The sequence below is a fragment of the Serinus canaria genome, chromosome 6 (assembly GCF_022539315.1).
Source record: "Serinus canaria isolate serCan28SL12 chromosome 6, serCan2020, whole genome shotgun sequence".
NCBI lineage: Eukaryota > Metazoa > Chordata > Aves > Passeriformes > Fringillidae > Serinus > Serinus canaria.
This window is the reverse complement of record NC_066320.1, coordinates 6,730,762-6,750,718: the sequence shown is the minus strand read 5'-3', so window position 1 is coordinate 6,750,718 and position 19,957 is coordinate 6,730,762. Positions and strand designations below refer to the sequence as shown.

At 44.0% G+C, this 19,957-nt stretch overlaps 1 protein-coding gene across 7 annotated transcripts in view; it reads right to left on the bottom strand.

The window, feature by feature from the left end:
* ANK3 (ankyrin 3) overlaps positions 1-19,957 on the bottom strand; it is a 339,095-nt gene that overhangs the window by 1,540 nt on the left and 317,598 nt on the right. For 6 of the 7 annotated variants that reach the window (XM_050975977.1, XM_050975979.1, XM_050975978.1 and 3 more), the window contains 3 exons: positions 18,813-19,485; positions 16,557-16,935; positions 2,897-2,989 (listed from right to left, as the gene is read on the bottom strand). In XM_050975977.1, coding sequence (XP_050831934.1) covers positions 2,921-2,989; positions 16,557-16,935; positions 18,813-19,485 — 1,121 coding nt within the window. In that variant the 3' untranslated portion in view covers positions 2,897-2,920. Of the gene's footprint in view, positions 1-2,896; positions 2,990-4,777; positions 4,838-4,960; positions 5,045-12,809; positions 12,909-16,556; positions 16,936-18,812; positions 19,486-19,957 lie in introns of all 7 variants that reach the window. The other variant, XM_050975984.1, reaches the window with a different exon arrangement.

Genomic DNA, 19,957 nt, shown 5'->3' with positions numbered 1-19,957 from the left:
TAGACAATGACATTAGCTGAGCTCCAGCATGAGCGGAAAATGCAGCTGCAGATGTCCACACTGCTCATGAACTGATTTATAATTATGTTTGCAGCACACTGCACTTCATCATCCTGGACATGCCACCAACTCATCTGATCCAATGATGACAAGGAATAGGTTCTTTTGTTATGGAAGGAACAGCATCATCTCCAGACAGAGAGAGCTACTGCTTCCATAGCATGTTTTTCTTCATTGTGTGCAAGCATCCCCACCGTGATGGAAAACCTGCTCTCCTTGCACATCCACCCCTGCCAGTTGCTCAGGGAACATTCCTGCAGAGGCAGGAATGCAGCACCCAGCCTTTAGGAGGCTTGGAGGACAAAAGCACGGACAAGGAGCAGCACCATCCATCTCCCTCCGGCCTGGCTTGCATGAGTGGCACCGAGGAGAGACAATCCAGCTCCTGCTCTCTCACCCCTCCAACCAGAGCCATGCACATAAGGACAGCAAGTTTGTGCCATTTGTCTGACAACAGCAGCAGAGAGGGCAGGAAGCAGAAACACAGAGCAGTGAGCAGGAGCTGGAAGCCCTGCAGCTCTCCAGCACCTGGGCGCAGGGCAGAGCGTGCTCGGGAGTGGGGCTGGTGCGGTGCTGGCAGGGCTCAGGATGCATGGACATGCCTGTTCACTAATCAGGTCACAGGACACACACATCCCCCAGGAGTGCTCACAGCCTCCTTCCATGCTAAAGCAATCTGTCCTTGCCCACATCTACAGTTGTCATAAATCTGTCCTGCTGCTGAGAGCCGCCTGTTCCCACTGCAGCAGTCACGCCAGCTCACACCGTGCTGTCCTGCAGAACTGCACGCAAGAGTTCTTGGCTTCTCCTTTCAACCTATACTGCACAGTGGGCTTATCTGCAGCAGTGACAGGAACATTTTCACAGCAAAACCTAGCTAACATTGAGATTTTTTCAAACACTCCAAAGAAAAGAACCACCTCTGCCTGCCTAACAGGATTTCTTTTGTCTTTTGTGATTACAAAACAAACAGTTTTTCTATAGAATCCCCTGCCTCTGCAAACACATCCACTTCTGCATCCAAATGAAATGTTTTTAATGGGCTCTTGACCAGACTCACAATTACGTAGGGCACATTTGGTCATACTTATCATTAAAAAGTTTGGAGCACAGAGATTCATCTTACAGGAAGGACAAAGTTCCCCCCAGAGCAAAGGCTCATTATCTAAGGCAGACTCCCTGAGTTCCTCAGGGGCTCTAGCATGGAAGACTTGCCTACTGGAAATCCCAGGAGAAATGCATCAGCAGTCATGGGAGCAGATCTGATTCCGAGGGACTGAGACTCTGGCCTCCTGAAGGTCAGACTGTTTCATACATTAGGCAAAGACTGCCTTATTTACGTAATTTTATTTTAAAATGAAATGCTTATCCTTGGTGTCTTTTGTATTAAACTTGTATGCTGGCAGGCTCTTTAGCTGCATTGCTTATGGGGTTCAATGCCCCATCTTGCCTTCAATGCCTGAATTTACACATTTCTGCTGCTCTGCCCCTGCAGATTGACAGTGGAAGCAGCACGGGACCCAACACGGGACACAATATCATATAAACAGTGCCATCACTTTGGCTTCCTTTACTCCCACATGCTTAAAGGGCTCCATAAAGGGGAAAGCTGTGTCAAAAGAACCACCTCCCCTTTCCAAACAACAAATATTTCATGAGTATGTTGGGCACCAAGCCACAATAAGCTGTATTATTCTATCAGCACAAACGGGTGGACTCTCAGTAAAAGCAGGAATTCAGGTGGATGCAGTAGGTGCTTACCAGATACTGAAATCACACCAGTCACCTCACAGAGCTTGCTCCTTGGGGCTTGATCCCATAAATCCCTCAGCTAGATCCCACACAATGAGTGCTAAATGGCTCTACTCACATGTACAGAGCACCTGTAGGGCCAGGGGGCTGTAGGGGCTACCGTACATTGCATAAGTTAGAAGGGACTGGTCACTCAAGAGAGACTGCTTCTGTCTGTCCTTTTCCTCACTATCTGGTCCATTTGCCAGGTCCTTTTTATTCTGTTCTTACAGTCAATCCTATACCATATGTACAGTAAAAGGATAATACACAGTCTTGCACTTCATAAACTCTTCCCCTGTGCAATTCCTGAAACCCAGCAAGGCTAAGAGAGAAGAGCAGAAAAAAGACATGTCCATGGTAAACCTACACACTTGGTGCCATGACTGATGGACCAGCACTGAAAGACACACAGCCACATCTCTGTGTGTAGCTGTGCCAGTGAGACAAAGCAGCCTCTGGCTTCTTTTCTTCACATCTTTACAGAGTCCCTGCAAGGGTGTCTTAGTCTGTGCATTTGGGTTTAGCTTGGGAAGCCTTTACACCATCAGCTGCTGGCTTGCTACAATCGTTAAGGCTGGATCAATAAAATTCACAAGGAACAGTTGGTAGGGATTATTTGTTGGCAAATATTGAGACACTTCACTTACAAGGACTTTGACTTGCATAACTGCCCTCAAATCACATGTCTGACAGTGGAAGAAGCATTTCACTCCTAGGTTTATTTGTGTGCAGCTCCTTTACTATTTGTGTTTAAGTTTTTAGGGGAAGAAAGTTCTATGTATTACAAACACTAGACACTGTAAAATTCCCAGAAATCTTGCACATGCCTGAGTATTGCTTTGCTTTATTTTCTGAGAAGTAAAGATTAATTTTTATATGTGAACACAAGGTCATTTTCTGCTGACAAGATCAAGGCCAGCTATTCAGGTCTGCAGCTGGAAAGCAAAGTCAGGGTAGCAGAGGCAAGCCTTTGTGCAGCCCAGGTGCTGTTCCCCATGCTGGCAAAAGCTTTCAACAAGGGAAGAAAATTGATCACACTGACCGTTCAGTGGTTGGCTTTCAGCTTTCATGAGTAACTTTTCTTCTCCACGTGTCTGACTTCTTTCTTTGTCTTAACCTTATAAGCTTCTCCCTGCTTTAAAGGAAAAGTATAAACATTAACACAGCCGGCAGAAAGCACTCGTAATTGTACACCAGCTTCCAAAACAGGATACACATTTTGCTGTAACAGGATAAGTAAAAAGCAGTTAAATCACATTAACACTTCATTTCAAAGATACACACAATCTATTTATCCACTCTGCTGAGCTGCAAAAGCACAGGTCTGAAATATCATCTTCAAGTAGAAAACACAGCTCTACAATTTCAGCCTGACCCTTGGGCTGGAGTGCCCGGCTGGCAGTCAGTCCTTGGCAGAGCCCCTGCTGCCAACTGCAGCGGGAGCCGGTGCCACTGACAGGGGAAAATCCTCTTTCCCAGCTGCCCTCCTGGTCAGCCAAATTGATGGGCATTCCCAACAACAGAGCCTGTGGCTGCCCTTGTGATGTTTCACAACATCTGTGCTTCAAAGTGAGCAGGTTAGTAACAGAATAAAGGAAAGAGGAAGAAAGCTAGCAAAAACCACCACGGAAGCAGCACAGAAGTAAAACCAATGACAGTGACAAGCAGTGCAGGTTTCAGCATCTTTAAAACAGCAAACCCCAAAATAAAGTTCATCTTTGCTCATTAAAAGTAGCTCAATAATCCTCTAAAAATAAATTCTCCAGTAATCACAAGCCTCATTCACATTAGAGAAAGGCATCTGTTTACGTGTGGCTATGGGCTGAATTTACCCCTCAGGTGATCTGCATTGATGTATTTGTAACTATTTGTAGTTTCCAACTAATCTAATCTGGTGCAGCAAATTGAAAATGTTTACCCCTTGCTGGGCAGGATTTTTTTTCCCTTCATGAACGACTGGGAAAGAGGGAATGGAAATAAGTTTGTTTCCATTCTCTTATTTCTGTGACTTTTTTCCTTTTCCTTTTTTTTTTTATTTTAATTGCCAGAAAAGAAAGGGTATTTGTTATCTTCCTTTGTGAATCTGTTTTCACTCAGACAAGAATTTCATTAGCCCCAGTGACAGTTTTACTTGAGCAGAGATGTCTGAGGGCCATGTGCTGGGGAAGAAGGCACGAGCTCCTCTGAAGCCATTTGTTTCCAGAGGCAAGGCCCATTCCCCCACGGCCTCCTGGGGACAGATGACAGCTGAGGCACAGCCTGCCCACTCCTGCCCCTGTCACTGAAGCCCTTCCCAAGAGGCGCTGGGGTGTGCTGGCACACAATAGTCCTACTCTTCCCACTGTCAGGGTGATAAAGCTGTCCAGGCCTGCAGAAGGCTTCCAGTTTTGATCCCCAGGGACAGAGTCCTGTCTTGGTGCTTGCTTGCAAAGGATACCATTGCTTGGGTATGTTCTCATTGACCTGAATCCTGCAAACCCTCGGTCACCAGCACCAGGGGTATCACACCAAGGTGAGTGAGAGGCCACTGGGATCAGACTGCAGCTCCTTCCTTTGGGCTGGTGGAAGAGCCACACAATCCACCTACAGCTGTAAGGCACAGATTCTGCAAGAGCTTAACCAAGCACACAGACACGGCTCAACTTGATGGCACAAAGCAGGCCCCCAAACCCATGGCTCAGACCTGCTGCCTGTTTTACAGAAACAGACCTGGATGCCCTGGGCCAACAAAATTCAGCCGGGCCCCCCAACACCACCCCTGCCCCGTGATCCCAACACACAACTTGCCAGTAACTGCTAGCACCGCACTTTTTGCCAAGGCTTCTTGTTAAATGCAAACCTCCAGCCCTTTAGCAGCACTTTCTAGCAGTCAACACAACCCTCAGAGCCTACTGTTATTTGCTGGTAGTCCCCGTGGCATTACCATTTCACCAAGTTTCCTCTCATGGGGGATAACAATACGTCTTACTACCTTCCGGGTGATCTGTGGGAAGCAATACATGAAAAGCATAGATTTTTTTTTTTCCTAGATTCTAAAGGGAAAAAGTATGTTAAAAGAAGTTACTTGAATGCAAAGACTCAGAGCAGTGATGTAATTCATTATTACTTTTCTCGTGATGACGTTGCCTTCTTCATCGGTAAACTGTTCCTCTGTTACAGATTCACCAGGAATGTTTTTTGCTTCCTCACCCTAAAGAACGTGTTATAAGATTAGCAATAGAGCCTATATTCTGTCAAACCCACACATATTTCCACACCAATCCAAGCAACAAGCACATGCTAGCTTCAACTTTATGTAACAGTTTGCTTTATGCCACACAAACTGTTTGAAAGCCTTGTTCATTTAGCAATGCTGATAACCTGTGCATTTGTCCAACAAAATGTTTCCTTAGAGCCTGTAGGGAGCTTCTAGCACACTGCTCTTATTAACTAATGCATGTCAGGAACTCTCTGGGCAACAAAATTGAGTGGTCAGTCTAAGCCCTATGAGACACCCCTTAGCTTTTCACAGTTTCTCAGTGAAACTCAGCAGTGTCTCTGCTTTGGTGCATGCAGAAACATGGTCCAACATGGGGGAAATTTGGGACTTAAAAAGACAGCTCTGCCTATAGCTTGCTAAACACAAGGTCTTAAACACAAACACAGAAGACAGACAGGACTTCTCAGCGCTTACAATATGAAGGAAGTTATCTTACGTGACACTTTGCCTGGCACGGTGCCACCGTGGCGAGGAGCCTCGGCAGCCCGGTCCATGACTTACTGAGATCAGCAGCACTCCAGCCATCACTTCTTGTAGCACCAGCAATTTACAGCACCAGTGTAAATAAATGAAAAAGCAGTTTCCTACCTGCTATACCAGTGACTTAATTACACTTGAAGGAATTATTGCTTAAATAATAAATAAATTACATTAGTTTAGAGTCTGAGCCCAGCTGGCAGTCCTGAACTTATGTTCCACAAGAATTTTGCTAACTTTACTTCACAAAGTCATTCTTCCAAAACTGGGTGCTGAAACAAGCACTGCTTTTGATCTTTCATATAAGAAAGGCAAACATAATGATACATTTCCACTTGTAAATCAATAACCCAAACAAAAAAATCCTTAAAACTTTTCTTCTCCCGTCACCCTCTAATCACTATAGAAAAATTACAAGTAGAGGGGGGAAGCAGAAAGAAAACATTGTATAAAACACGTTATAACAACATTAACTACAAAACACTATTTGAAAGGAGACTATTACAGCCTTTGTAATGCTTCAATGTACTGAACAGCACAGGGTAAATACAGTTGCTGTTTCCTGTGGTCTATACACTACATAAGCTGTTGTCTGCATAAGCTCCTGGCACTACTTTATAATAAACAAATACAGTGAAGCCATGTATATTTTTTTAAAACATTATTTCCTACTAATGCAGCCTTTTCAAGATGTACAATGTAACATTGGGATTGTATGCTATTTCTAAGCTCTAAGCAAAACAAACCTTTCCTTTTGTTTACAAGCCATTTGTGGTCTTTTCTAACCAAGCTTTCCCATTTTCCTTGCCTGGGGAGAATGGCAGCAGGCAGGAGCCAGGGGAGAGTACTGCAGAGCAGAGCCCCTGACCATGTTTGTCGTTCTTCACAAGTACAGAATTTCTGCTGGTTTCCCACTGAAAGCTGTACTGAAGTCACCACTTAAGCAATGGAATTCAGATGTTTTCCACATCTTTTTCCCCAGGCTTTCACAGACTGTTAGCAAGCTGTACAACTTGCTGAGCTTCAGGAAGCACTGCCAAGAGAAGGACAGGCTCCACAGCCAGGTGGATTCCACTGCACAGGGAGAACACCTAGCTGAGGTTCCTGGGCCAGGGAATGCTGGTGTCCCCACAAAAGCACGGAACAAACAGCTACCGAAGCCTTCAGATGGAGCTTGGAAAACTCATTCCCCAGAATGAGAAACGGCACACCTGCCCAGGCACTGCACCAGGCTCTGCAGGAGGAGGGAAGTGTGAGGTTGGTCCCTGGGTGAGTGGGGCCCCAGCAGCAGCTGGCTGCTTCCTTTCTCACCAGAAAGGGATGGGACTGCTGCCAGGCAGGGCCAGCGACTGGGCGAAGGGTTTGGGAACTGAAACCTGTGGGCTTTCCTACTCACAAAGAGATGGCAGGGGGAAAGACTGAATCTGAAGGCTTCACACTTTAATCAGATGAGAGCAGATGGGAAACTAGATGCACAGTTTCTTTCCTGGCCTTCCACGTGTGGGTTCAGAGACTCCCCAGTGGGCTCCAACACAGTATCCTAGGGAGCAGGAGGGGAACCCTGGCACAGACATCCCATGGAGCACAGAGGTATGGAAAGGTTCCCTCTTTCCCTCTCCTACAATAAAACCCAAAAAAACCAGAAATAAAACAACATGGCCAGTAGCAAGGCTGCTACTAGTCACCAAATTACTTGGCACCACTTATATGTACTGGTTCTTTGACTCTTTACTGCAGCTATGAGCAAGTGAACAACCTTAAAACAACCTAGCAAGAAAACAGCCTGTGTTCTGCTTAAAATGAAATTAAAAGTGTAGTGCTGCACTGAAAGATGTCTCCTGGAAGAAAATGCAGTTTTAAAGGTGTGGTGAATCTTGGGTTTTAATTAGCTACATGCTTCTTTAAGCACAATTTAAGGATAAATGCTGTAAATACTCAGCAGTCAGCGTGCATGAAATCCAGCTTTCACAATTCTCTTGCTGGTGGGTAGTTAAACAAATTGCAGGAGGGCTCCCAACTAGCAGGAGGTAGATCTGATTTACTGACTTTTCTAATCCTGTGCAGTTAAAAAGATGGATGTTTGCTAGGGAAAAAAACCCTACCCACTGGCAGTTTTAGCTGCAAGAGCTCAAACCAACATTGGGTTAGAATGGCACATTAGATGACCTTGTCAACAAAAGCTGTTTTTAAACACAAAGCTGGTGCATCTGCGTCACAGCTAGAGAATAAAATTCTTTCCGCTGCATCATACTTATGTGGGCTTCATTTTACCCTTGACCAGTCAAAATCACTGTCACAATACCAAAAGCTTTAGAAAGGCAGGGAGAAAAGTTAATACCGTGATTACTGGAAGCCCAGTTATATCCCTGGGACTAAAGCATACAAAGGCTGCAGTCTGCAAGCCTCAGCTCCAGAACATGCCAGGAAGCTTTGCAAAGCAGAGTGCTTTAATGTCACCCTGCTCGCTGGAGTGTAGTCCTGCCAAAACCAGCTGGTATCCTCTCTCTGTTGCTCTCCAGGGCAGGAGAAGCAAAGAGCAGTTTCCTCAAAGTCTTCTGCCAGCTCCACTGATTTTCTTAACAGTTATTTGCAGATTATGGGTGTTCCCAGGGACCTTCAGATAAATGGAGTATACAGTCAGTGCTGCAGTGTTGTGCCAAAGTTCACTGTAGATTTGTCAGAGCTCTGGTTTTCTTTCATGTTTGTTTTGTTACTAGAGGAATAATAGTCCCTTTTATTCCTCCCATACATCTAGTGTTGTTGAAACAGTGGAGAAAAAAGGTGCAGCTGGATGCATCTTACCGACATGGATAAAAAGGAATTTAAAAGCAGGAGGAAATAAGCAAGATGGAAAGATCCTAAATATTTAATTTTGCCAAAGACCAGAGGCAATGCCTCAATGGGAACAGAAGCTGCTCAGAGCGTTCAGACCTCTTCCCTCACTGGTCTAAGCCAGCATCAGGACATAATACCCTCAGTCCTGAGATCACATTCTTGTAATGCACGAGCAGCAGCTGCGCCTCAGTCTCCTTGGGGTCTTGAGCCTCTGTGGCAGCAGCAGGAGAAACAAACATCTTTCATTAAGGTAATTTTCATTAGTGAGTTCTGCCTACTCAGGGAGACCTTGTTAATCAGATGCCACAACTCTCCGCCTGCGCCCATGCTGAGTCTGTAGTTGCTTGTTTGCAGATGTATTGCTAAAGCCAAAGGAGGGGGAGAAAAATCCCAGCACAACAGGCAAGGCAAGAGACCTGAGAGCCAACAGTGCTGCAAATGGGCAGAGTGTAGTCCACTGCTGGGAGCTGGGGCATAGGTCTGGTGCATGTGGCATGGAGGACACACCTCAGAACAGCACTTGCAGGCTGGGGTTGGATTTACTCCAGGTTAGCTTACTGAGGCCAGCAGCTCCAACTCTCAAGGGGCAAGGCAGGGGGAGGGCATTTACCTGCTGCTCTCCCAGCCAGACAGAGACTGCAGTGGAGACGCTGTGCCCAGCTGAATACACAAAAGGAAATGGTTCCCATTTTCCTCACACAGGGCACAGGCACTTAATTCTTATCACCTACAGGATGGCCACATTTTATTTTCCTTCAATAAGCTTCCCCTGAATAGCAAGACCGTGGGAGCTGCTGGCTCTAGCTTTGGCTAACTGCTGCTTGGGCCACTTCTCCCCTGCAGGCTGAACCAAACCCTCCATGATTAGTAAAGGGGCATTTCAGGGGAAAAATGCACAGAAAGGGACCAATCTTCAATAAAAATTGCCAAGAAATAGCAAAAGTACAAGATACTAAATTACCTCTGATTTGAATAACCACTGCTTAGAAATAAATTTTATTTTCCATTACATCCTACCATAAACCTTTTGGCAAGAATCTTACTAAAACAGCTTTAGCCAAAAATGTATATCCATGAAAGATTTAACAACCTCTGAAAAAGCATGAAAAATTGGACACTGATTCCTGCCACGGCTGAATAACAGGAGCTTTGGATCAGGCTTTGAATGTCCTCATTGTGGCAAGCACTCTTATTTTCCCCTTGTGTGCTAATTGCTCGCATTCCTCCACTACCATAAACCCATTTCTTTTGCAATGCTCCATCCCATCAATCCACCATGTGAATACAAGAGGGGAAAGGAAGAAAAACAAAAACATCTGCACTACCTTGAGGTTAGAATAGGATCCTATTACATGTGGAAATGGGCATCAGTCCTTGCTTGTCTGGTTTTATGGGCTCAGCCCTCTGAAGTGCTAAATCCCATGGGAATGTAGAGCTCTAGAGTACTGGGCACTTGACAGGACTCAGCTCCTGGACTGCTGGGAAAATACCTCAGTGGGAGAATAAAGTCTTTCCCCATATTTGGGCCAGGACAGAGAATTGAGGTAGCAGTTAAAAGGAAGTAATAGTGTTAGCAATGCTGCAGAATGGCACAGAAAGGAAAAACAAGTTGGGAAAGAGGAGCAAAGGTAATGAAGCAATTCAGCCCTGACTGTACCTGTGGTGGCACATAGCAAAGCCTTTTTCCCACAGGACTCAATTTATCCTCAAGGTTTTGGTGCCAGCAAACTTTATGCCTGCTGGCTGTGTGAGTACCTCTGTTGCTTTAAATGCAACATGCAGGCAGTAATGAATACTAGGAAGAGCAATTAATATTAGGAAAAAAATCCTTACTGTGAGGATGGTGAGACACTGGCACAGGGTGCCCAGAGAAGCTGTGGATGACCCAACTGGGAAATGTTCAAGGCCAGGCTGGATGGAGCTTTGAGCATCCTGGTCTACTGGTGAGTGTCCCTGCCCATGGCACTAGGTAAGAACTGGACAATCTTTAATGTCCCTTCCAACCCAAGCCATTCTATGATCCTAATTATAAAAGCTACAGTAACACAGCTCCCACATGCAGTGCTGCTCAGTGGAGGCTCCAAGCACACCTTCATTATTCCCTGCCCACTGCTGCTGGACATAAGCTGGCTGTGGTGCTGGGCACAGCACCCACTCTGCCAGGCACTGAGGCACTGGCAGATGAGAGCCTGCTGCTCCTGGTCACTGCTCAGGGCCCTGCAGCAGCAGAGGGAGTTCTTTTCCCTCTGCAGGCTGTGAGCATTGCTCCAGGACTCTATATCCTGAGAGCTCTTCCCTGATGGAGGAGCTGTACCTCAGCTTGTTCTGCTCTCACTGTAATTTCAGTTCACCCAAAGTGACCCTCTGCTCTTGGAAATGTGCAGAAAAAAGTCCAGGTCCCTAAAAACGTTAAGTCTTGATTTTTCCATTTCATACCACCATTTCATGAACTTAACATGACCAAAATGGTTGCTTCCACTATCAAATTCTTTCTCTAAAAGGCCTGATGATTGTTGCTTTCAAACTATCTCTTGTTCTCTTTTGAGCTTGTTTTAAAATGCAGAGTGGGGGATAAAAAAAGAAGCTATAAATGATCAGAAAATAACCAAAGAGTCACATGTATTTTCTAATCAAGAGACAGGTACAGCTCCATCCAGCTGAGATCAGACACGTTCCCAAGAGCGCGGGTTCAGCCGCCTCCACTCGCCATGCACACCCTTCCCACTGGGTCTGCACTAGCTGCAGATTCCAACACTAAACATGCTGCTTTACCATGGCTCGGTGAAAAGTTCTGCCCCAAATTATACACCACATTTAAAACAAATTTTCTGTGCCTCTCTCTAAACACAGGGGCTGTAAGTGAGAGAGAGCAAGAGAAAGCTGCCTTTGACACACTTTCCTCTTTTCTACTCCAACACTTCCTGACTGCAAACCAGTGGACACCAAAATAGTTCAGACATAAATTGGGTGGGGGCCCTTAGCCACAGGCCAACTATGCAGCCTTTGAATCTGCAGCACACTTCCACTCTGTGTGTTACCAGAGACTCCTGCAGCACTGGAGGGGCCTGCCCTGTTTGAAAACAGAAACCACATTCCTCAGCCTGAGCAGTCAGGGCTTATCTGCAGGGGGAATTACTGAGGAAGGGTTATACCCTGACAAACCCAGGGCCTTTCAGGGAAGGCAGCAGGTTCTGCCTGGGGAGATGGGGATCAGACAAAACATTCATTTCTGCTGAGCTCTGTTATGCCATTCCTGTCCTGTCCTGAACAGATATACAGAAGGAATTCATGGCGGAGGCAGCTAGAAAAGTCACCCTTCCTCTTCCAAAAGCATCTGCACCTTGGACTCTTTGGCAGCTGTGCAGAGCAGCCTATCTGCCACCCACATCCCACAAAAGGTGCAGTGCCTTTTGTGGTGTGCAGACTCCTCTTGACAAAGCATGCAAGCAACAGTGATATAGATATGTGCAATTGAAATGTCACAATTTATTCCTTAAGTAACAATTACAGCTTAGGCAAACTGCACTAGTGCTGGAATAGCACTAAGGTGCCCTGCTGGTTTTTTTCAGGGCTTGACTGCATGATTTTCTAATAAGAATATAATAAATCCTGTAAGTTACTGAAGAATTACATAATGGTTTATGTTAGAGACTTATTTTCTCATGCTCTATGCTGCAGGAAAATAACGTCATACTGTATGACCACACAAAAAATACAAAAATTATAAGGGCAAATACAATTACTTATATAATTATACCATTGTTATCAGTGTGTATAGTATATTGTGCTGCAAGTAAAGGCTATCTGGAAATAAATATGCTAAAAAGAGTCTACTGAAGGCAATGCAAGGACTTTTATTAACTTCAGTAGATTTTAAATCAGGATCATCTGCTGCAGTGAGAAAGTTTTCCAGAACACATTAAGCACTTAAGACCACAAGTTTCAACCAGAGTATGTGTCTCATACTTTCCTATATCCCACTCATATATTCCTGCAAATGTTTGACTTGTAGCTCAGAATTTTTAAAAACAACAGGGGAAAAAAAGAGAGGAAATATTGTTACCATCTTTCTCAGTGTCACATATTTGCTCTACAGGAGACCAACATGCTGCATATGTAGCTGCAGCCTTTAAGATGCCATGCACAACAGAGGCAGTGAAGGACACAGCACTCCATGCAGCACAGTTGTTTTCCAACAGAAGACACCCATAAACCGGTGTTAAAAGCAAGGAAAGGCCACCTAGCACTGGGTTATCAATCCATTCTGGCCATGGAAAGCACACTACCACAGGGGCTGCAGTATGCCAAAAGTGACATTCTGACACAGCAGGACCAAACCCACGCTCATGCCAGCGTCACCTGAAGAAAGCAAATCACAAAATACCTTCAGAATCAACCGCCGCCGGTAAACCCTCGTGGTAATTCTCTGCTCTTCACCTGAGCTTGAGTCACTCTCAATCTCACTGTCACTGTCACTACACTCCTAATAAACACAGGTTTAGTACATTTGAACAGCACGTTTGCAAGACAGAACATGCTGATCAGGACTAGGAGAAGAAGACAGAGGTTATCACGGACAGTGTTTTCCCTGTGCCTGTTATGTACATAATGACTCGCAGTTTCACTGCTGGAGTACATGATGGGAGGAGGCCTTCTTGCTCCTTGCCATGCTGTAACCTGATAATTACACCAGCTATGGAACATCTCAGCAGCTTTCAAGTCTCAGAAAATGCTATTTGGAATGCATTTGACCTGTGAAATTTCAAAACCTTACGTAATTCTTTTAAATTTTATGTTAAAAAAACCCTAAACCTTGTCATAGCTCATTAAAAATTATTCTTCCAAACAAGTTTTATGGATTCACAAGGCATGGGAAGTGGATTTCCTATTAAAAAAAAGAAGACAGTCACACAGAAAGATTCAGTGGAGCACCTCCATAGAGAACATCACAAAAAGGCCTTCTGACGAACTCCATATAAATGGCTTTCCTGCTCAGTATTTATCTGCTTTTATAAGTGGTAAAACTGCAGTGTGAAGCACAATCATTCTGCATTTTTCCAAGAAGGGAGCTGTTAGAGCTCAGCTGGATGGGCACAGCCCTGAGCTGGTACTGCAGCTACACAGGGGTGTTACTCTGTCCTGGTACCTTCTGCCAGCCCTGGTGCTTTTGCCTCCAAACCCCAAGGAGCTCAGCCTTGGGGCTAAGCTGCTGTGTCCACATGCTGGGCAAAGGGCTTCCCACCTCTGTATGTGACAGATGTAGGGCACAGACCCTCTTTCCATGATATTCAGCTGAACCAAGTCTCTCCTGAACAGAGAAATTTGCAAATTTCCTCTATGTTTTACTCAATGAGAGCCCCAAACTGATTTTAAAATTATGTTTAGTGGATATTGCGAACTACGTATCTATTTCTCCTTCTGAATCTGGCCCAAGGCATCCTAAACAAGAAGCAAATATCAGAAATTATGTGCAAAATAAGAGTGGGCATAGGTGGGTGGAGGAGAAAAAGAACTATATAACAAAAAGCATTTAGGGCAGGATGACAGAATTCATCTGCAGTCCTCTGGCACTAGTCAAATATAGATACAAAAAATTGTAAGCCAATCCTCTCCTGAAGAAGTAACAAGAAAGCAGAAGATTTCCAGAGGGCATGAAAGCTTCAGAGGAGAAGTTATTTTTAATAAACAGCTTAAAGTAGTTTATTTGTGATGGAATTCTGACACTGAGAGTCACCTTGACCATGTGCTGGACATCGTAACTCTTTGGAACAACAGAGCAACTGTGCTGTGTTCTACTCATTTAAAAAGATCACTGGAATCTGATGCTTGAGCATTTGTAGAGAATTATGTGACCTACACCATTACTGCAATGCTTTTGTAAATGTTTATGTGGACTTGGAATGAGGCCAAGGATTTGTTTCATCCACGTCACCAGGCGTCAGACCAGTACCAGTCTGAGTTTCATCTCTTGGTGCAAACTCTGTGCCAAAGCACTGCTGCAGCCCTTCTCCTGCAGATGGGTGACTACTGCTTCCTGCCTCTTTCCAAATGGGTCACAGATAAAAATATCTTACTTTGACAAGTAGTTTTAGTTTGTTCCCACTTTCTCTCCACAGAAGTAAATCTGTTTCTTCCATACTTTTCTCTTTGTGGAGCATTTCTGAAGAATGCCTTGCAGAAAGACTGCAGGTGAGATTTTCTTTCTGTTTTCATGATAGCATGTGAAGCATCTCACCATGAATTAGATTGCATTAGTAATTAAACTTATTGGATTCAAATTAGATTAGAATGCATTACTGAAGAAATATCAACAAGATAATAGAAGCAGTTAGTGTCATTCTAACAGATGCTAGTTTCTTACCCAGGCTTTGTGAAAGACCCACATTTTGAAATGACATTATTTTCACATAGCAGTTTATTCAAAGATCATGCCTATAAAAGACCTTGTTATTTAGTAAATAAGATTATCAACCTTCACCAATAAATCAAAGCAGTGCAGAGAGCACGCCTAAGAAAAGCACTTGCTTATTCTTCTCAATCCAGATGGGATACCCAACAGTAAAGAGCACACAAAAGTGGGTGACAACTTCTCTTCCCACTGATGGGAATGCAGAGGGGGAAGTGCAGCTTGTCAGCACACCCTCAGCACATTACAGCATGCATCCACACTCACTCCTGCATTTGATCAGAGCATGGCACCACCAGACTGAGCTCTGCCCCAAAGCCTACAAACACTGAGGAACGCTGCCCTCTGCCTTCAGCTGCCTTTGCAGAAGGCAAAGGCTTTTACATTTTTAAAGTATTCCAGTAATTAGCAAACATTAGGAAAGATCTCACTGTGTCATGAACTAATAACAAGTTAATAACAATCATATGCTGCATAACTGCTGAAACTGATTATGCTACCATCTAATAAAAGAATTCTTGGTTGTATAATCGAAAGAATAGCTTTAAACGAACTAATTTAAACCTGAGTGATTTACTGCAGCCCACCACAGCCAACATTTTTATTGTGCTACAATAAAAAAATCTATATCATGCAGTAACAATTCTACTAAAATATCTTGCTTCCAAAAGTTATAATCTCCTCCTGTATTATACCCAAGAAAAGACAATCTCAGCAGAGAGAGGAATGCAGAAGAAACTCTGCAATTCCCCTTTTCAGGCTGGTTCCCTGCTGGCCCTGAGGTTTATTCTGTGGCAATCCTCCCACTGCTGGGGTGTGAGGTGCATGCAGCTACTGGACTACAAGCCATTCTTTGAGTCAACTTTCCTTCTAAGCTTCTGGTAAATAAATAGAAGCAGCTGAGAAAGCTGTCAAAATCTTTATTTTCAGAAAATAACTTATAACTGGGGTTCTGCAGTTAAGGGTGCACAAGTCAGGCAAGGCAGAAAGGAAGGGGAGCCCCTCAGCAGCACTTTAAGGAGAAAGAATCACCACCTGGAAAAATGCTTTACACATTTAGAAATCTTTTCATTTGTCTTGGCTGGGTGGACTCTGAAGTTGGGATGAACAAGGCCATGAAAAAAAAAATATATCAGGAGGAGATTAAATATCACCCAAAATAATTTTTTTTTTTGCAAATTTACAGAGTGAAAAAAAATGCAGGTAGTTCTGGGGAAAAAGAGCAGGACAGAGCCTGAAAGGTCCCTTTATTTCTTTGCTGCCATAATTTGCTTCAATGTCACAGGAAGAGTGGGAAACCAGTGGCAACACCTTAGTGGGAACAGATGGAGCACAGCTGAGCTGTTTGGCACTGTTTGCATAGGTGGCATGTCATGGCAGGGAAGGGGCTGTTCCCCAGCAATGTGGGACACAGCTCCCAGAAGCTGCTCCAGCCTCTTTCAGGGCTCAGGGCCAGGCAGGGAGGGGATTATGCAGCCCTTCTTGGCTCCCCTGCCTATCCTGACCCCACCCCGTTCTATTCACAAATAAAAATTCACAAATAAAAATTCCCAGTATTTTTCTCAATTCGGAAATAAACTGAAAAGGCATAAAGAAGGATAAGGAAAAAAAAAACCCCTAACCCTGTCACAAACAACATTGCAAGTCGCACAAAAAAATTTGTCAACCAATATGTCAAGCAACAGGGACTCCTCACACTGTTAATTATTACAGGACATACTGTACCTTCTGTTCAGACATTACTGCTCCCTCCTCCTCTTGGATGCTTGTTCTTGGCTTGCCATCCTCAGAAGTACTCCAGCCCATCTTCTTCACACTGACAGGCACAGATGTTTTGCTGCCTTCTGTTGCTGGCTTGCTGGTCTCTTCCAAAGATTTCTGATACGCTGTTGATGATAATGTTTGCTCATCAGTAGAAGCTGAGATCTGGGACTTTGTTTTCAGGGCTTCTTTGTCATTGTGTTTTCCCACATCATTTAAAGCTTCCTGGATGTAGGATTTAGTTTTTGCCTCTGATGTGGACTCGGATAGGCTTCCATTTGTTTCTGGCTTCCCTGCTTCTCCTTTGACATATGAGGTAACAGAATCCCGACATTGGTCCGAACTACAAGAAGAGAAAGGAATAGACAGCTGTTCAGGGCTTAAATCAAAGGCAGAAGGGCAAAGCACCAAGCCTCTTACTGAGCCTTCAGTCTGAGCCCATGCATTTCACACAGAGAAAAATAAAATTTTAGATTCCACTTGCACACATCAATCTATTTAACAACCTTGTCTTCCGCATCATGGCATCGTTTCACAAGTAATGAAAATACGGTGGACACTGGAAACAAAGCCAAATTTTTTATGTTAATCTCCTTCCACTTGGTGGAGGGGAGTAAAAAGAGAAAAAAAAATTACACAAAACCTACCAGTTCTCTTGTATAATCATGAGCTAAAGCCTCAAAGCACTTATTTTTAAACCACTCTGCAATCAAAGAGGTTATGAAAGTATCTGGTACCATGCAATTACCAGTTATTTTCCCCCCCAAAAGTACAATATCTGTACTCCAGATAGGTCTTGCCCTTTAAAAAATCTGCAAATAAGTCCTTAGATACTGCAGAGTCTCAAAAGTATGCAGAGCTAAAGGCAAGGAAGGTTACAAAAAGACAGAAAGCTGACCAGAATTTTGTGTCAGATTACCTATGGAGAGGTTTCACCTGCCCTTCTGATAAACGGTTTTCTTTTCCTTTGTATTTTTGCTCACTTTCTGTTAAAAACTATGACTGTGTAATGCTGACATATGAAAATATGCCAGCTGTTTGCTGGCAAAACTCTTACAAAAGACAGCCAAAGGAATTAATCTAGCTAGAAATTGATATCTTCTTAAGGAAGCCCTTTTACTTCCAGAAGTGATCTATTTCCCTAATTTAACACAATATAAAATGTAGAAAAACAACACTTGCTTGACAACAGGAACCAAATCAGTAGTAGTTCAAGTGCTTTACAGTATTGACAGACAATGAATTTGCTGAAATCAATGACCAAATTCCCCCTAGACTTGATAAGAGAGTATCTAATGCTAACTTGAACCTTAAAACATCCTGAGTCAAAGATGCAGAGGATGTAAACTGCTGGCAGAGAAATGATCACTGTGCAGATAATCATTCTGTGCTGATTTATAGCTCCTGTAGATCTGGCTCCTTCCACTGGTGATCACAGAACCCCTTGCCCAGTGGGCACCAGTAGGGCTGAACTGCACAACACATATTGTCAATGCTGAAAAGGCAGGCTGGAATAGCTTGTGCAAGGGAAGTGCACTGAGGATAAATATATAGAAAGCATCCCTCTCAGCAGGTCATTATGCCAAAGACAAGTGGAGCTTGGGAGAATGCAGCACATACCTCCCCTCTCCTTCCTCTGCAGCCACTGCTGGGAGACAACACACAGGACTAGGTGGGTTTGGTACCACCATCTTTACCTTCTTATGCCTTGTAACTCATCTTTTAAGAAGTCTAGTAAATTAGCATGACATAACACGCTTGAAGCAAGTGTTATAAAAAGTGACAATTCAAAAACTGGCTTATGGGAAAAGTAACAATTATCTGAGGGAAGGCAAAGAGATGCAAATGGAAAGGATGACTGCTATAAAGGCGCTCAAAAACAAGAGTAATGTAGTATCCTGATTTCAGATGTTCTTGATTCCAGCTATATCTGCACCACTGAGATGAATTAGAAATAGAAATTCACAAGATAAAGAAAGTGAAAAGAAATATTACCTGCCAAAGATAACATGAAGTACTTCTCAAATGCCTATATCGAGAATGAAACCTGACAAACACACATTTTTAAATACAAATACATCTGAGGCCAAATCAAGTTTTTCTTTTAAATGTATATACAAGCACACAGATATGCTCTCAGAGAACAGCAGCCCGAGCAGTGCTGCTGGTGGCAGCGTGGGCAGCCCGCTGACAGGCACGCTGCAGCACAGGGGTGCTCACCTCTCGTCCAGGCGATCCAGCAGGCTGCCACCTATCCTGCGCCCCGACGTCGGCGCCTCGGAGACGCTGGAGGAGTCAGGCTGCCAACCTGTAATTGAAGACATTTCGCGTTCTGCTTGTTGAACACCTCTAAGAATTGACCATACTCTTTCTTCCGTCATCTCCTCAGACTCAGCTCCTTCTTCCAGATGAATGTCCTCAAACAGAGACTTAAACTTTTCTGCCGTCATCTCCTCATCAGTACCAGACTTTTCTCTCTCAGGCTGTTCAGTCCTCACTCCTCTTTTACTAGTCTCTTCACTCTGCCTTTGTTTAGCATCTTTGGATATCCCGCCATAACTACCGAGATACCGCGGAAAATCTTTAAGGTCCACTTCCTCCAACTGGCTCTCGCCTACGGAAATATCTTTAGGAGTTCCTTCTCTAGGCTCTGAGAAATCAACTTTGCTGTCATCCAGTGAAGTGTCCTCTTCAGTCACCACTGGCGGGGCTGCTGCTGTACCATCTACGTGTCCCTGGGAGGTCACTAACACGTCACTCAGTCTACTGGGAGTTCTAAGGGGTGACTCTAGGCTAGAGGTGTCGCTAAGGAAATCGTCCTGGTGCAAAGGGGTGGGCGGCACGAAGCGCAACCCAGTGGGAGTTTCCAGTTCCACTTGGATGGAGGGATAACCTAAGGAAGACAGCACATTTGGACTGACTGGGATGAAACGTGGAGCAACAAATAAGCAAATGCCAAATGATTCATGGGTTACATAAAGTATGAAACACACAAGGAGGTGCAGGTGTATAAGAACCAATGCAGTTCTGATAGGTTTTGTTACTTTGTCCTAAAGAGTTGGAACAAAAATGAGTACTGCCAGTGAATTTTACAGTGAAGCCAGTACTTCTATTTTTTAAGTAGTCTGCAAAGTCTTCAGCAGTTGCTTGTGCAGCCATTTTAAACATTTTCAAGCTGTAGCAGATTGTCTTATGGGCATGCAATAAATCAAACGTGGACAAGGGTGGTTGTCCCTTTACACACAAGACAATCTCTTGCAGTCATATTGTGTAAGTCTTTATTTCCAAGATTTTATTTAATTTTTTTTAATTTGGAAGTTTAATGAACAGATCTTAAAGACAGCAGTAGATCATAACATAGGACA